The sequence below is a fragment of the Magnolia sinica genome, chromosome 14 (assembly GCF_029962835.1).
Source record: "Magnolia sinica isolate HGM2019 chromosome 14, MsV1, whole genome shotgun sequence".
Taxonomy (NCBI): domain Eukaryota; kingdom Viridiplantae; phylum Streptophyta; class Magnoliopsida; order Magnoliales; family Magnoliaceae; genus Magnolia; species Magnolia sinica.
Genome location: NC_080586.1, coordinates 831,167 through 848,523, shown reverse-complemented (window position 1 = coordinate 848,523; position 17,357 = coordinate 831,167). Strand labels below are relative to the sequence as shown.

General features: G+C 41.2%; 1 protein-coding gene across 5 annotated transcripts; it reads right to left on the bottom strand.

Moving 5' to 3' along the window:
• Positions 1-8,685: 8,685 nt before the first annotated feature.
• On the bottom strand, positions 8,686-14,301 carry LOC131225118 (microtubule-associated protein 70-2-like). Of its 5 annotated transcripts, none has more exons than XM_058220553.1 (11): positions 13,770-14,300; positions 12,642-12,727; positions 12,483-12,548; positions 12,131-12,301; positions 11,881-12,051; positions 11,624-11,779; positions 11,345-11,491; positions 11,188-11,259; positions 10,523-11,071; positions 10,216-10,403; positions 8,686-9,219 (listed from the first exon to the last, which is right to left on the bottom strand). In XM_058220553.1, exons 1-11 carry the CDS (start codon positions 14,080-14,082, stop codon positions 9,195-9,197), a joined length of 1,944 nt encoding a protein of 647 aa, XP_058076536.1. In that variant the 5' UTR covers positions 14,083-14,300; the 3' UTR covers positions 8,686-9,194. The 5 variants fall into 5 exon arrangements, with proteins under 5 accessions (XP_058076536.1, XP_058076537.1, XP_058076538.1 ...); XM_058220554.1 differs by having other exon boundaries at positions 8,686-9,216; XM_058220555.1 differs by having other exon boundaries at positions 8,686-9,202; positions 13,770-14,298.
• Between the last annotated feature and the right edge of the window lie 3,056 nt (positions 14,302-17,357).

The following is a 17,357-nucleotide window of genomic DNA, read 5'->3' as shown; positions in this document are numbered from 1 at the left end:
AAACTATAAATAGGGGTCCCTGGGACTATTTTAAAGTATTTTAAGGCTTCCTAAAAGTATTCTAAAAGGTTTTAGGGTTATCAAAGGGTGTAATAAGGGTGAGATTCGAGGTTGTTCAAATCGGGTAAGTCCTCTCTCTTTGTAATTTATGCTTTCATAGTGGAGATCTGTCGCTTTGTGCCGTGGTTTTTTCCACAAGGGTTTTTCACGTTAAATCTATGTGTTATCTTGTGTGTGCTTGGTGCCATTGGATTGCTATCCTAAATCTATATCTGTGTGATTCCGCAACACAAATCCTCAACAAGTGGTATCAGAACAATCGTTGGGGCACATATTTGAATCTGAGGGGTTAGTAATAATGGCAAGTACTAGGTACGAGATTGAGAAGTACTCATGGAAAAATAATTTTGAGTTATGGAAGATCAAGATGATGAGTTCTTTAATTAAGCAAGGCGAAGATGGTGCTCTTGAGGAGTGAAAGTCTACTATGACTAATGATGATTGGAATACTCTTGATAAGAAGGTTTTATCATCGATCCATTTACGTCTCATGGATGAGGTTCTTTACAACGTCATGAGGGAGAAAACTGCGGCTAAGTTATGGGCGAAGTTAGAGGACGTTTATGCGAAAAAATTCTCAAAAAATCACCTACACTTGAAGTGATAGTGGTATAACTTCAAGATGGTAGAGGGTGGAGATTTGGAGGCTCATATCAGCAACTTTAATAAATTAGTTTGTAAATTGCTAGATATGGAGGAAGTGATGAAAGATGAAGAACAAAGATGTATGTTGCCGAATTCTCTTTCGGTGTCATATGAGTCATTTAAGGATACTATGTGCAGTGCGAATAAAACTCTGAGTGTCGACACTGTTATCTCAGCCCTTCAAGGGAAGGCTATGGGAAAGCTTAACGTCGACATGGGGATATCTTCTGATGCACTGGTTACAAGGGGTAGGAATTCTTAACAAGGTACAGGTTCTTCAGGTTCTAGATCCAAATCCAAGGGCAAAGGCAAGGAAAAGGTAAAGTGTTGGAACTGTGGAAAGGAAGGACATGTGAAAAAAGATTATGAAAATCTTAAATCGAAAAGAGAAGATTCTGAGGCTTCATATAGGGAGGCCAATGCTGGCACGTCTGATGGATCGAGTAGATGTGATGGTAATGTTTTGTCTATGTCTACTATCAGGCGGCCATACGATGATCGTAAGAATGAGAGGATGCTAGACACAGGGGCATCTTTTCACATGACTCCTTATCGGAGTTGGTTCACCAGCTACAGGGAGTGCGATGGTGGATAGGTATTTATGGGCAATGACATTACCAGTAATGTTATGGTTGTTGGTTCGGTGCGCATCAAGATGTTTGATGGGGTGGAGCGTACCTTGACTGATGTCAGGCACGTTCCTGATTTGAAGCAGAATCTGATTTCTCTTAGTGTACTTGAGGCAAAAGGATGCAAGTACACAGGTATTGATGGTGCTCTTAAGGTATCTAAGGAGGTACGGGTAATCATGAAAGCGCAACGACTCAGTAACTTGTACAGGTTGATCGGGAGCACTTCAAAAGGTGGAGCTGCAATGGATGTAGCGGATTCCACCTCTGCACATGTGTGGCATGTTGGGCATGGCCACATGAGCGGGCAGGGTAGGAAAGTTGAGACGTGCGGACAGGGATACAGAGCAGGTGGAGCAGCCACCTGTGAGAAGAATCACACAGCATGATCGAAGGATATCGGCGATGTACATAAACGACTCCAATATCATAGGGGATTCATCTTCTATTCAGATGGCTTTAAGTGAGCTTGGTGCTGAGAAGTGAAAGGTGACTATGTGCGATGTGATGGATTCGTTGTACCCAGTGTTCGTAATATCGATACTATCGGCCGATATTATCGTTATCGATGGTCGGCGATACGAAACCCCTAAGATTTCCCTAAAAATACAAAAAAAAAATACAGAATCTTATGTATCGTGCGATATATCGCACAAATATCATAAAATATCATGCGATATTGCCGATATCGATGATATATCGGCATTTATCGTAACTTTTTCCCTTGATTGCATACACAATACCGTCGGAATATCTTCATAACCACCTATGATTCCAGAAATTTGAAAAATAAATAATAAATAGGAAAAAATCTCTTACATCAAAATGCCTGAAGGGGTGGCCTTCGACTAGTTTGGTGGGCCAATCGTCGACAACGTCGGATAAGAAAACGATCGCCATTTTTTCTTCTTTTGAATAAAATCGCTTTGAAAGAAATCAGATTTTCATCAAGGTTTTTGGGATTTGGGTTGGGATTTTGAAAAAAGAAAGAAAGAATAGAGAAATTTTTGGGATTTTGAATGGATTTGAAATCGCAAGGCTTGCAACAGGTTGCGCCTTTAACGGTGAAGAAGAGTTGGTTTCCTCTTTTGATTCGGAGGAAATCGGATTGCATATTGAGTTACTCAGTACGCTCTTATGGTACTGAGTAAATTCTGTTGGGCCCACTGTGAATTCACGTGGTTTATCCATGCCGTTCATCTGTTTTTGAACATCATTTTAGTGGTTGAGCCCAAAATTGAAGTATATCAAAAGCTCAAGTAGACCATACCAAAGGAAACAGTGAAGGTATCGATTTCCACCGTTGAAACCTTTCTAAGGACCCTAGTGATGTTTATTTGTCATCCAAACTGTTCATAAGATCAAAAAGACATGGATGAAGGGAAAACACAAATATTATCTTGATTTAAAACTTCTGTGGGCCCTCAAGAAATTTTCAATGGTAGAATTCAATTCACACTGTTTCAAGTGTTGTGGTCCACTTGAACTTTGGATATGATTAATTTTTGGTCTAAAGCCCTAAAGTTATATGATAAGACGGATGGACAGAGTTAATAAAATGCATGAATGACGGTGGGCCACACAGAGTTTATTCAGAACACTTAGTGTATAGATTTACTTGGTACGCGATCCGCTTATCATTGTATACCCCACCTTTTATCTATGAAAAATGTGTTTTTGTAGACCTATAGCTACGGATTATAACCGTAGCCATATGAGTGAGCCCTGACCACAGGGCCCACCTCTATAGATGTATTATACATCCATACCATACATATGTTCTTCCATATTGTTTTAGGATATGATCAAAAAATGAAGGTGATAAAAGTTTAAGGTAGACCACACCACTAGAAAAAGTGATCATTGAACTTCCACTATTAAAAGCTTCCCAGTGTCCACAATAATATTTATTGAACATCCAACCTATTGATAAGGTCATACAGATCTGGATGGAAAGAAAGTGCAATATCAGTTTGATCTAAAACTTTTATGGCCCATAAAAAGTTTTTAACGGTTATTAAGAACTATTTCCTATGGTGTGGTCCACCATTAAAAACTTCCTCAGGCCCACTGTTTCTTGTGGTGTGGTCCACCTAAGAATTGGATCTGCTTCATTTTTGGGCCCGTGTCCTAAAATGAATTGGCAAGAAGGATGGACAATGTAGATATATCACGCACACATTGAGGTGTGGCCCACATAATAATAATTGTGTCTAATGGTTTCATTTTAACAATTAAGTGTCCACTAATTAGATATTAGAATTTTTTTGCCCTAATAATAATTGTGTTTTTATACATCTCTTGATACATTTATAAATATTATGCATTTTATTTTAATATAGTTGCCTTAGTTCAATCAGACAACGCTTGGCTTAGGACCTTATACAAAAGAAACCCATTGTGTGCAATTTTTTTTGCCATGTTATGATTTAAAACTATGTATTAAGATCTTTTTGGACAGTCCCTGAAGTTTCATTGAAAAATTCAACCATTTTTCCAATGTTTTCCCATGTTTTCCAAAAAGTGCGATAAATTATGCGATACAAACGATATATCCCGTGCGATAACCGATACGTATCTTTATCCCAATGGTGCGATACATAGCACGATACCGATATTTCGAACACTGGTTGTACCAGACCGACATATGGGAGTGGGTGGAGCTTCTAGTAGGCCGGAAAGCGGTTGGATGCAGGTGGATCTTCAGGAGGATACAACATAAATATAGGGTGAGGTTAGTAGCAAAAGGGTTATACTCAGAGAGAAGGGATCGGGTTCTCAAAGATATTTGCGCCGACGGTATAGCAAGTGTCTATTAGATCCGTGATTGGCACTGGTTGGCCAATGTGATCTTGAGCTGGAAGGATGGATGTGGAGTCTACACTTCTACAAGGAAAAGTGAAGAGCGGATCTACATGAAGCAACCAGAGCATTTCGAAGTTAAGGGGGATTGGAAAAGACTTTGCAGAAGGTTGTGGTTCGACTTGTTGCCTAGGCAGTGGTTTGATTCCTTCATGGTGAGTCAGGAATTGATGACATGTTTGAAATCAATGTATTGAAGACTCGGTTAAGTGGGACATTCAGGATGAAGGATCGGGAGGGTTACAAAGATGGTTATCGGCGTTGAGACTGAAAGAGGAGTAGGCTTTGGTTATCTTAGGCAGAATACCTTGGGTAGGTATTGATCAAGGAAGTGATAGACCATGTAAAGTCGGAGAGCGTTCCTTACGCGTCTCACCTCAAGTTTTCCTCAGGACATGTCCCAAAACAGATGGGGAAAAGCAAAATATCTCATGAGCCTTATTCAAATGCGGTTGGCGGTGTATGCCATGGTCTAGATTAGACCGGTTATTTCACAGGCTCTCAGTGTTGTGAGCAAGTACCCCGACAAGTAATATTGGGTAGCGATGAGATGATAGGAAGACTACATCTTTCCTTTTAAAAAGACATGAGCAAAGGTGGTTGAGTATGTGAATTTTGATCCGGCATACATGCTCACTTAGATCATTCCTGCAGAGAAGTTCAAGTTTTATGTAACTTCTCTGGGCTTGGCGATGGCGGAAAAGAAGGACAGTGTGCACGAGAAACTATGATGTGATGCAGAGATAAGAGAAGAGGTCAATGAGTTACATGATTGAAGATTGAAGACATGGTGGAGATTGTTGTTAGAGCAGATGTCTTAAATCTGTTTTAGTAGGCTCAACTGGTCGAGTGGGCCGCTAGACTAGTCGAGGCCTGTCGACTCAAAGTCTAGCGAGCTTGTGTTTTGAGTGTTCGTGATGCTCGACCAGTCAAGGGGATGGCTCGACCGGTCGAGGGGGTCCTCGACCAATCGAGGCCTCGGCTTGACTAGTCGAGGTTACGCAAATTCTTGCACGGATTTGATGCAGACTGCGTAAATTTGAGGCGGTTTCGCAAGGGTGCGAAAGAGAAGTTTCCTAAACTATAAATAAAGGTCCTTAGGGCTATTCTAAAGTATTCTAAGGCTTCCTAAAGGTATTTTAAAGGGTTCTAGGGTTATCAAAGGGTGTAGCAAGGGTGAGATTCGAGGTTGTTCGAATCAGGTAAGTTCTCTCTCTTTATAATTTATGCTTTCATAGTAGAGATCTGTCACTTTGTGTCGTGATTTTTTCCACAAGGATTTTCCACGTTAAATCTGTGTTCTCTTATGTGTGCTTGGTGCCATTAGATTTCTATCCTAGATCTAGATATGTGTGATTCCGCAATACAAATCCACAACAGGGCCCACCATAATGTCCACCTGATTCACCCACTTTGTCGATCAACTTTGTAAGATATCACAAGGAGATGAGTCCAAAAATGAAGCAAATCAAAAACTCAAGTGAGCCACACCAAAGGAAATAGATGGCGAAGGAAATGCCCACCATTGAAACCTTCATGAGGTCCAAAAGAAAAGGGTGCACAAAGTCCCTTGAAAAAAAGGTCCTGAATTCTGGATCCCCGCAAGAATTTCCTGAACCGTGAGCCCATATAACCAAAAGCGCAGACCACAATGTCTATGTGAATTCCAATCTGTCCATCAGTTTTGCAAGATCAGTAGGACATAAGTTCAAAAATAAATTAAATCCAAAACTCAAGTGAACCACACCACAAAAACAGCAGGGATGGAAACCTTCAGGGGCCTAACATGATATTTATATGCGTTTCAACCCTTTCATAAGGTCATTCCCACCAGCATGAAAGGAAAACCCCACATATCAGCCACATAAAATCTAGACCTAAAGAAGGTTCCGATGGTGGGAATTCAATCTCAATGTTTCGTGTGGTGTGAACTACTTCAAGATTGGAATCAGCCTGATTTTTGAGCTTGCACAATAGATAAAAGAGTAAAGGTTACACAGATATTTTCATGGCCCTTAGATTGAGAGATGTGTGGCCCCAATCACCTGTGTCTGACCTAACTCTTCATTGACTCGATGCAGAACTAAACAAGTCAATCTGACCATGCCTTCCACTGACCCTCATTGGTGAATGCGGTCCTTGATTTGGGTGAATAAGCTACCAGCCAGACCCCTAGGATGCATTAAGTAGATTACAAACTTCAGTAATTGGTGCAGATCCAGGGTGTGGACCATCATATCAGCTGTTTGGATTCCTAGAACATGGCCCCAACTTGTACGAACTCAAAACCAGAATGTGGTCTACAGATTCTCGTCCATATAATATAGTATAATGGTCCCCATCCCAGATAAAATATACATTCCCAGAAAAAAGGAAAAAGAAAAAGAGAGGAAAAAAAAGCACATGGGAAGGGTTTAAAAATTAATAACGGTTGGAAAAGGGGACCAGGCCATCGATTGTGAGAAGGATGCAGACCGCATATGCATGGACAACTCAATGCAGTGGAGTCTAGACTATTTAGTCAGTAGTTGGCTCAAGCTTAATTTTGATGGCGTTCCTCGGGAGTTGTTGGATGATTTGCAATTGCTTTGTAAGGAAGTGGTTTGCTTGACTTTTTGGGAGCGTGAAAGATGCGTTGGATCGTGAAAGGTTGGAATTGACCTTTGATTGAGATTAGTGGTTGCAATGGGTTGGGCCTGTTTCCTCCCTTAATTCCTGGCCCAGCACTCACCCTATCTGGGCTGAAAGGGCCCTGGCCAGGGTTGGCCATGAAAGGAGGAGTTAAATGATCAAAGGTGAAATTGTTGTTTTAGAAACTGGTGAATCAACTAGGAACTCAGATGAGTTAACTCGGATTAGTAAACAACTGGTCGATTCATACTATGTATCAGTCCTATCAAAAAGTCAGTTGAGTTTTTGGTAACTCGGCTGAGTTTTGCATTGACTAGGAGAATCCACCGAGTCGTGAAATCTACACCCGAGTAAATCTGTGTGAAGGAAAAATGAAGAAGAAGAAGCGAAGGGCAATCATTTATGTAGGAGAACAGGTTTTCTTTCCTTTTTCATGGTCTCTGACATTTTATTCTTGCTTCAGGCTTGTTTGGATTCATAGAAAGGGAATATTATTTTTCATGAAACTGGCGAAATACCGTTTCTTACATTATTTTTCACCCCAACCCTTAAGAAAGACACTTCTGCACCTTGAAAGGAAAATAGAATTCTAAAGGGGTAAGTCCAAATGGACCACTATCCATCTTCAATTGCCTCACAATTACCAAATGAGCTATTATCTATGTTTACTTATGCCCCACTCGTGCCACTATGCCATGTGTGCCAACATGCCATGTACGACCATCAATTTTCTCTTTCACCCCGCGTGTCAATGTGCCACATGTGACACCATCCATCTCCTCTTGCACCCTAAATGTGTTAACATGCCATATGTACCACCATTCTTCTCTTGCACCCCACATGTGCCACCATCCCTCTTCAATCACTCCAAATATGCCACAGGCCGATGGTGCCAATGTGTGCAAATGCTGCCATCTAGCTTCAAGTGCCCACATGTTAAAATCTGTAAATGCGTGTCTTGAGCCACATATTCTACCATACATATTCAAGCACCTCACATAAACATACGTGCCACAATTAAGCTTCATGCACTTATATATGTTGCATAGGCCACGTGCCATTATTCATTTTCACGCATCGCATCCCACGTGATAATCTAGCATATGCTAGTGACTACCTAGAATTTTTTTTCTCAAGAAATATTTTTGTTTCCCCAACAATAAATTTGAATATAGTTCCTAAATTTCCAGGAAAATCTTATTGGGAAAACCAGCAAGGAAAACAATGTTTTGCCTCCCACACTAGCCTGAAAATAAGGTTTCTGGGGAAACACTATTTCCTTTCCTATGCTTTCTATGAACCAAACAAGCCCTTGCTTCCAAACCCGTGCCTATTAACACTCAACCAGATTTTACCTGTTCATTTCCAAACCACAGTCTAATATTCTTTTTTCCTATCCTCCATCCATGATGAGTCCCATCATATAAACTGTTTGGATGATTGAAACATGACCTGGGATTCCCCAAAAAAAAAAAAAAAAGTCTTTAAACTAGACATCTACATATAAACTGTTTGGATTGTTGAAACATGACCCGGATCAAAAGAATTGTCTCTAAACTACACAACTAGGTCGAATGGTAACCATTAACAACTGCCAATAAACCTCTATTCTTTCTATATAACAGTGGCCCACTTGATTAGAGCAGGCCATTTGCCTGGAACAGGGCCTAGATTTCAAGCTTGATCCCAGTCCTCGGCCAAGTTTAAGGGCCCAGGACGTCAACCAGGACATATTTATATAAACAGATTCTTCCCTTGTAAATCGGCCAGGAGAGCCCATACAAATACAACTCACATGAAGGTTCATTGGCTGTTTGAATTGTGAAAGAAACAAGAAATAATTATATGAAGAAGTGGGTTGAAATGAACCTGAATATATCATCTGGGTGCCTTGATTGTGAGAGGAATAGCAAATTACAATACAAAGAGGAGGTCAAAATGAACTGATCTTTATTCACAGTCCTTTCCTGCAAACATTTAATCCTTACCTCACAAAGGAACTACTACCTGGATATATTCGTGATCTTCCTGCATGTTATTTTTAGGAGGACAAGCAAACCTTCGTCGGGTTTCACTTGATAAAACCCATCCTTGCTTATGTACAAGTGACTACATGCATGTGGCATGGTTTTCGTAAGTTGCATAGCAGAGAACCATGGTGAGAATGTATCTTTTCTCATAGATTGATCAGAGAAAAGAATGCTCACACCCAAGCTTCAAGAATGCAAGTACAGCAGTCCAACACAAACGGAAGAGAAATGACAGTTCCCAATGACCAGAGATGGAGATGGATGTGGTCCACTGTTTCTCTAGAAGATCCCTCCGTACATATATGGGGTAGGAACCATTTGGAGTTTCATGAGTTTCTCAAGTTTCTGCAAGAAAGATGCTACTGTTTAAGAGCCGGTCAGAAAAGGAGAACTGATAAGAGAATCTATGATTTAATTAACTTCAGTAATTTCTAACAGACTACAATCAGGGGGAGTATAGGTAAGTAAAACTCTAAAAAAATCATGGCCTTTGCTGCGAAAATCTACACTCAGGGTTGCCTTGTACTTGGTGCGGTTTGTTTCCATAGTTACATGGATCTCATGGTTTACTGTAATCATTCTTCAACCCATGTCATGGTTTGCAGCAGTCATTCTTCAAACTATGTCATGGTTTACAGCAATGATTCTTCATGCTAAGTAACACATGCTCAATTCTTTGGCAATTTTGAAATTTACCAGATGTCTGATCAACATACCTAGCAGTCATTAATATTCGCAGAGGTAGTATTTTGCCAGGTCCACATAACCAAAATGGGTCATGCTCAACATGAGCTGGGCTGTACAATTTGATAATTAAGGTGGGATGAGCCATGGTCCAAAAATCATAATCACTGCACAAACATTAATCAACAGGTTAAGGGGCTTTAACATTGTTGACCAGTAACCATTTTTAACTTTAACTGGGTGTTTGGAGGATGTTGATCAGAAGTCAGAATCATCCTGGAGTTATCATTTTGGGACTCCGACCATTAAATGTGGAGGCTCCCAGATGGACAAATGGATCACTGGACTGAGAGGATGCTTATGGTGGTGACAGGATCCTGACCAAGATGGGTCAGGTGACAAGATTGCTCTACAGATTTAAAAATTAGAATGTTTTAATAATAATATAGACAGCTATTGACTCGTAGTTGCTTTGGAAAATGCACTGGTGCAGTGCAGCATAATCTTAGATTTGAGTCACTCAACTAACAGCACCAAGGTTTTCTGTCTCTAACTGCAACTTGCCTTCTAAGAAAAACATCTACAAGGGTGTGTATCCAACATCAAATCTGAAGTTAAAGATTTTAAATGTGTGTCCATTCTCTACCTACGACCATGCACATAATAATTCATACCTTCCCGAAGGCATGTGGAGATTGTTAATCAAACCCTTTGAGCTAGGCAACCGTCTAGCTTTTTGTTCATGCTCTTTGTCAATTCGCAGTGATGCTACCTCCTTCTCCATAGCTGCCTTTTCTCTACGTGATTTCTTTGCTTCTACCTCCAATGCTTTGGTGAGAGTGTCTACTTTCTTCGACAGCATCTAAAAAAGTTATTGAGTTAAGCAGCTGGAAAGGAGTATAATCAATAGAAGACGAGGATGAGAGAAATAAAAGGTTTAGCGTATTGTTGAGAAACCTTGGACTTCCTAAAATACTGTACCTCTATAGCATTATCCTGGTCCTTCAAACTTTGGTCCTTCTCATGACATGCTTTTCTCAAAGCAATCACCTCTTTCTGTAGAATGTCATAAAAAATGCCTGAAACAAAATCATCGGGCAATGCATCTTCATGATCTGATTGCTTTCCATCAATACATGCCTTGTCAGTATCAACGGATGCGCTGCTTGAGGATAACCCATCAATCTCATCTCTCATACAGTTATTATCAGAAACCTCTCCAAATGATTTGAGGCTACATTGATCTTCATCCAGTGATCTTCCTGCATCGAAGGACCTAGACGCACCTTTCGCATGTCTCATTATTGCACTGGAAGAGCTAGACATTGTCAATGACCTGACTAGGGAAGCTGATGATTTTCTCATAGAAATTCCACTCGATAAAATCCTTGAGGAAATTTCAGCTCCACCCACTGATTGGCGTCGAGGCGTCCCATTATAGGTGCTTCGCAGTTCAGAAGAACGATTGCCAGAAAATATTGATGATTTTAAACCATCCTCTACAACTTTCAACCGCAACTGGAACTTTTCCTGCAGACAGACAGAAAAATCAGCGATTAATGTTCCAAAATTAAGAAACACCATAGCGACATCAGGAAATTTAAAAAACAACCAAAAAAAAAAAGTGAAATAAAATGAAACTCTACTTTGAGCTGGGCCTCTGTTTTGGCAGTGCGCTCGGCTATTGAGAGCTTATCACGAAGCTGTTGCATTTCACCCTAAAGATTCAAGGCATGAAATCAATTGAAGTCAAAATCCACAGTGGATACAATTCCAGACCACATTGCAAAAAGATGGGAATACCATGAGGAATCGCCTTTCTTCAAGCCACTGCTTGACAGGCATAACTTTGTCATTGGCATCTTTCCATTCGTTTGCAACTACTACTGCAACTCGATTTTCTGTGACCCTTGCACGAGATAATGTCCTTTCGAGCATCTTCTTCTCCCCCTGGGTAACAAGTCCAGTAGTGGCAGAGTCAGAATAGGAGCAAAAAAGCCTACTTTGGATTCTGCACTTCAATGATGAAATAAGGCATTCACTAGAACTAGATCGATTAATTATCATTATTCAGATACTCACCATCAGCTCATTAACCTGACGTTGATAATCACGCACAGCATTTGCAGCAGCAGCCCCAGAAAGAAGAGCCTCCTCTAGTTCATGAACGGTTTGACCCAGCTTCTCAACCTCTGCGACCTTTTGGCGATGCATTTTGTCTAAAATCTTATATTCTTCCTGGAATGTTCCAAAACTAGCAATCAAAATAAACCATAGAAGAGACTGAAGTCCTTATCGCTTTCTTGTTGTAAATGGTGAAAGCCAGAAAGTTCATTTACCTGAGATATCTCAATCTGTTTCATAAGTTCCTGGTTCCTATTCTGTAAATCATCGACTAGAGAGGCCTTGATTTTTGCAAGATGGACTTCCCTTTCTGCATCCAGCAAAGCTGCTTCCTTGGATTTGGTAAGTCTCTCTAAGGCTCTATTGTCGTCCTGAAGCTTTGAAACCTGGAATGGAATAACATCATGAACTCCTGAAACAAATAGCTGGAACCTTTTCGAGAAAGAATGTCTTCCTAAACAGCACCTCTTGCCGCAAAAGCTTAATTTCTGCTTCAAGAGGAGCAAGTATAGCCTCTAAAGGAGGTAACTCTTCATCCTTCTGAGCAGCATGGACTCTTCGAAGGGTTGCTTCCGCAGCAAACTGTGCAGCTAATGCAGCTTTCTTCTCATCAGAGATTTTCTTGATTTCTAGGTTCTGCAATGCCAATAACTCAAGAACTGGTTAAAATCTTCATTTTTTTTTTCTCCAGAGAATAGATGGGTTAGGAGCATTTTCTGTCTGACATTAGTTAAACCATACGTCTTTACAGGCAAAAATCCAGAGTAGAAGTTTCAAATACTGTAAAACAAGTCAATGAATAATATTCAGTCGCCACCTTGTTTTCAAGAGCAGCTTCTGATGCCTGGAACTTCTCTACCATCTTTCCCAGCTCCTCTGTAACCTACTACATCAAAGTAACACACAGTGACTGGGCATCGATCTGTTTTCATTAGACATCACATAACAATACATTCAGATATATAAGGTAGATTACCTCAGCAAGAGCCTTCTCTTTAGCTCGTTCGGTCAACCTTAAGGCCCTAATTTCATTATGAGCTTCTGCTAGTTCACGATCTTTGTCTGCCGCGCCGGATGCACAAATTAGCAGTTTGGTATCAATTTATATTAAACGTGCACATGAATGCCTTTTGTCCATACTCTATGTAAAGCATCGGCACTAACTTGGAAAAAAGCCACTCGATGGAAGAGCGCTTCTTCAGTAACAAAAGCATGGTTTGCTATCTGTAAATGCCATTTTCTCAATGTTAATTAAGAGGTGTGCTCCAGGGGTACCGGTGCCCCTATAAGCTTAGGGTGGTACCGGGCAGATGTGATGCCCATGTGATGTACATCGCATCTAACCATCCATAAGATGTGCCATCTCAATGATATCCCATGGCCCTACACTCAACTCGAAAAAAAAAAAAAAAAACACTACTCAGGCAGGCAACAGCATAGGGAACAATGTGGGAGGTGACGCCCACCCTTTATTTTCAACATGGCCCACCTGAGTTGCAAAATGGCCTAATTTTTTAATCTGAACTATCATCCATTCCAGAAGAAGAGTCTGAACGGCCTGGATTCCATATACACAACATGGTGGATCCTCCATGCAAATCAAGGGAGGGGTCCCCTCCCAGATTGTTCCCTGCGTTGTAGCCCACCTAAGTTCTGGATCTGTATGGTTATCTGGGACCTGGGGGTATCATGGGGTAACGAGTCTTATGGGCGGGCTGGATATTGTGAACACATCACGTGGGCCCTACTGCCCGATACAACCGTAGCTTATGGTGGTACACGGTACGACTGGAGCACGCCCCTTAGAAAACCCAAGCTCGTTAGCAATATCCGCAATCCAGCAAAAACTGTATTTGATTAACTGGTTAAAAGATATAAATTAAAAATAAATGAGTTACCGATGAATTGTGAAAGATGGATTGACAGATAAATGCTGTCTAAAAGGCATGATTTCTTGTTCAAAATCCTCAATAATCTTAAATGCACCAATGTGAGATATAAGCTACGATTTTTCTAAATCAACGTTCATAAACAAGATCAAATCACATAGAAATCCAAAGGAAGAAGAAATTAAAAACAATAGCAATGATCATCAAAAGCATACCTCTCACATCGTTTTGAAGGCGGTTGAGCTCGATCTTCACCGGATCGGAACCGTGCAAGAAATTCATGAAGTCCTCTTCATCGAGGCTCGATCGCTTGGGATACTTCTTCTTCGCCGCGGCCGTCTTGATCTCTGCTCGGAATGACGCCGAAGCCGCAATTGAGCGGCCCGATAAATCCAGTTCAGATCCGAATTCTCTAGGATCGTGATTTTCCGCCATAGATCCTGCTCCGAAGATCGATCGACCAAAGCCTAGCTCCGAAGATTCCAGTGAGGGGGGAAAGAGATCTATTTTCCTCCGATTTTCCGCCATGAATGCCGGTTACTTAACTTGGAATGCAGGGATACATGATAAAGAGAGAGAAATCGAACGGAGAAGGATTATGAAAGGGAGATCGAGAAGAAGAGATTTGGGAAAAATCCGCCATTCATGGGGTGCTTTTGGGAGGTCTGTAACAGAAACCGACAGTAGCAGTTCAACGAGTCTGAAAGTGAAAGGGTTTAAGGCAACTGTCGCCGGACGAAATGACTTAAGTTTCCCTCGCTTTTCTAACGAATTACTCCGGATACCCTTGCTTTTGCCGACTATGCTGGCCGCACGTGCACCACTCTTCACACGTGCCACGAATGATGCGATGGTAAGTGCGTGAGCAATCCGATCTGCGATGTCATAATCGCGAAGTAGTGCGCATGTACTTTGAATCTGAACCGTTGAAAGTTTTTCATCTAAAACGCTTGTGTGCCTCGCATGGATCCAACCTTCATGAAATCCATACCGTCCATCAGGTAAACCATACCTTGTTTAGCCTTGATCCAAAAAATCAGACTGATTCAACAGTTAGGTGGGGCCACCTACTATAAAATTATACAAAAATCGGATGCTTGTGGCTGGTGATCATCTCAACACTAGCCAGCTAGCTGGTGTCAAAGCTCTCTTGTCCTCACCAAGATCATGTATGTTATCAACACCATCCATTCATTTTTTCAGCTCATTTTATGGCATGAGCGAAAAAATGAGGTAGATCCCAAGTTCAAGTGGACCAAACTATAGGAAAAGGTGGGGATTAAATGGCAGTCGCAAAAGTTTTACATCAAGCTGATATTTTTGTTTTCCCTTCATCCAGGTCTGTGTGACCTTATGAATAGGTTAGATGACAGATAAACATCACGGTGGGCCTTTACGAAGGTTTCAACGGTCGATGTCATTATCCCTGCTTTTTTGTGTGGTGTGGTCCACTCGAACCTTGGATATGCTTCGATTTTTTTTTCGAGTCTGAAATGAGGGAACTAAATGAATGGACGGTGTGGATAAAGTACATACATCATGGTGGACCCCACAGATCTTTGACATCAGCTAGCTGCTGGTGTTGCGGTCACTAGCCAAACTGCCTCAACAAAAATCCGAAGTTCACATGGTGCGGCCCACTTGAGATTTAGAACATTATTATTTTTGTCTAATTATTTGATCCTTCTCTCTTTTTGGTTCTGAAATGAGAATAAGGCATCATACTGGATGGACGGAGTGGATCTCATGAAAGTTCCAACCTGATCTTCTTGACCGTTCAACTCCACTCTGGGTCCCATACTTTGTACGGTTGAGATGTACCCACAAGTGCCAGGTTTGTGAGTATATGGGACAGCAAAGCTCTGGACTACCCGGTGCGTGAACCAGAGGAATTAACGTGGCACGTGTCAGAAGCTCAAGACCATCGACTGCAGGTACGGCAATTAGTACCATACATCAGGTGGGCTCCACAGCGAACGTACGAGGTCCTGGATGTTACAGGAGCAGCACTTGTATAGCATACACCTTCGGTCTTTTCTTTTCCCAAATCATCCATCGTAATGAATGAATTTCTTGCACTGACTAATTCACGATAGGAACCACCAGATGAAAGGTCCGGATCATTGCAGCATGTGTACGTGGTGCTAAGTGCCTGTACAAGATGTTCTAGTTCTTCGAGAGAGTTTCAGATTTTTCTCGACCGTAGGATATGCACAGTGTCATTTGGGAGTAGGTCGTACAATTGGGCCGACAGATCGTGATCCAACCGTTCATATGATAGACCTCACCTACGATTTACATGAGATCGTGATCCAATCTCATGTATCTATTTTTCAGTTGAAGAACCAAAGGTTGGAGATTGTCCACTGAGATGATTTTTGGTGCACCGCTGCATGGAAAGCGGGAGCGGATTGCGTATTGAGTAACTCAGTACGCTACAGCGTACAGACTAAACTCTGTGAGGCCCACCTTGATGCATACATTATCCATGCCGTCCATCCGTTTTACCAGCTCATTTTAAGTCATGAGCTCAAAATTGAAGCATATCCAAATCTCAAGTGGACCAGAACAAAAGAAACCGTGTGAATTGAAAACCAACGGTTGAAAACTTCTTGGGGGCAATAAAAATTTTGAATCAAGATGATGTTTCTGTTTTCCTTTCACCCTTATATGTTTGACCTTATGAAAAGGTTAGAAGACAAATAAACATTACTTTAGGCCTTAGGAAGGTTTCTAGGGTGGACATCATCATCCCACTGTTTCTTGTGGCGTGGTCCAAATGAACTTGGGATATGCTTATATTTTAGACTCACATACTAAAATGACCTAGAAAAACGGATGGACGGTGTGGATAAGACACATACATCCATGATATGCTCCACGGAGTTTACTCAGATTCCATATAATCCATGATATGTAATAATCTGGATACTGAGAGGTGGATCTCGTACTTCTCCTTCAACGGTAGAGGAAGCGAAGGTGTGTCGCCGTGTCGGGGCAATGGAAAAAAAGACTGCCATGTCCCTCATTAGGTGGCCTTGGATTAGGTACCGTCGACGTCCGTCCTGGAAAAGCTATGTAAGCCCCTTTGTTTTATCCGGTCCTTTGATTTTGCAGCACATTTGAGGCATGAGCCTAGAAATGAAGCAGATCCAAATATCAAGTGGGCCACATCACGTGAAACCGTGGTGATTGAACACCCACTATTAAAATCTTCTTGGGATCATAGAAGTTTTGGATTAAGTTGATATTCATGTTTTCCCTTCTTCATCCAAGTTGATAATGAGACAAATTTCCTTGAGGTCTGTCTTAATGATTGTAGGATATTAATTCCATATATTTGTTCTGTGAGATCATATTAGCATGTTGATAAAAAAAATTAGGTAGATGAATAACTCAGCTGAGCCATACTAAGGGTAGCATTGACAACAAGTCACCTCTATTTTTTCCTTTTTGTCTGACTTTTGCTCCACTTCTTTTTTCCACTCCACGGCGTCTATGCTCTTTGCCCCGGCTATACCCTTACTTAACAAAACACTTGAATTTTATTGAGGTTGTCAAGATTTTAATTAAAAAATGTCAAAAAAATTGAGAATGAAAAGTTATGGTTTAATCAAAGCTGTACATTAGCTGAACCAAGGCTAGCTTGGCTTAGCTCGGCCAGCAAGCTACCTCAGCTCGAACGTGGCTCAGATCGATCCTCAAATGGCTAAGTTGGCTTGGCTCAGTTAGTAACTCAAGCTAGCTCAAGCCAAATTTGAGTTGATTTTGAGCTTGATCATTCGAGCTGAGTTTGAATTCAA

What these genes read in the sequence shown, in the direction of transcription:
- LOC131225118 (XM_058220552.1), bottom strand. Translation starts at nt 14,082, where the DNA reads ATGGCGGAAAATCGGAGGAAAATAGATCTCTTTCCCCCCTCACTGGAA. An exon ending in GTCAGGTTAATGAGCTGATG is followed by an intron (nt 11,492 to 11,623) that starts GTGAGTATCTGA and finishes CTTGTTACCCAG; the next exon opens with GGGGAGAAGAAGATGCTCGA. An exon ending in AAGAAAGGCGATTCCTCATG is followed by an intron (nt 11,260 to 11,344) that starts GTATTCCCATCT and finishes TTGAATCTTTAG; the next exon opens with GGTGAAATGCAACAGCTTCG.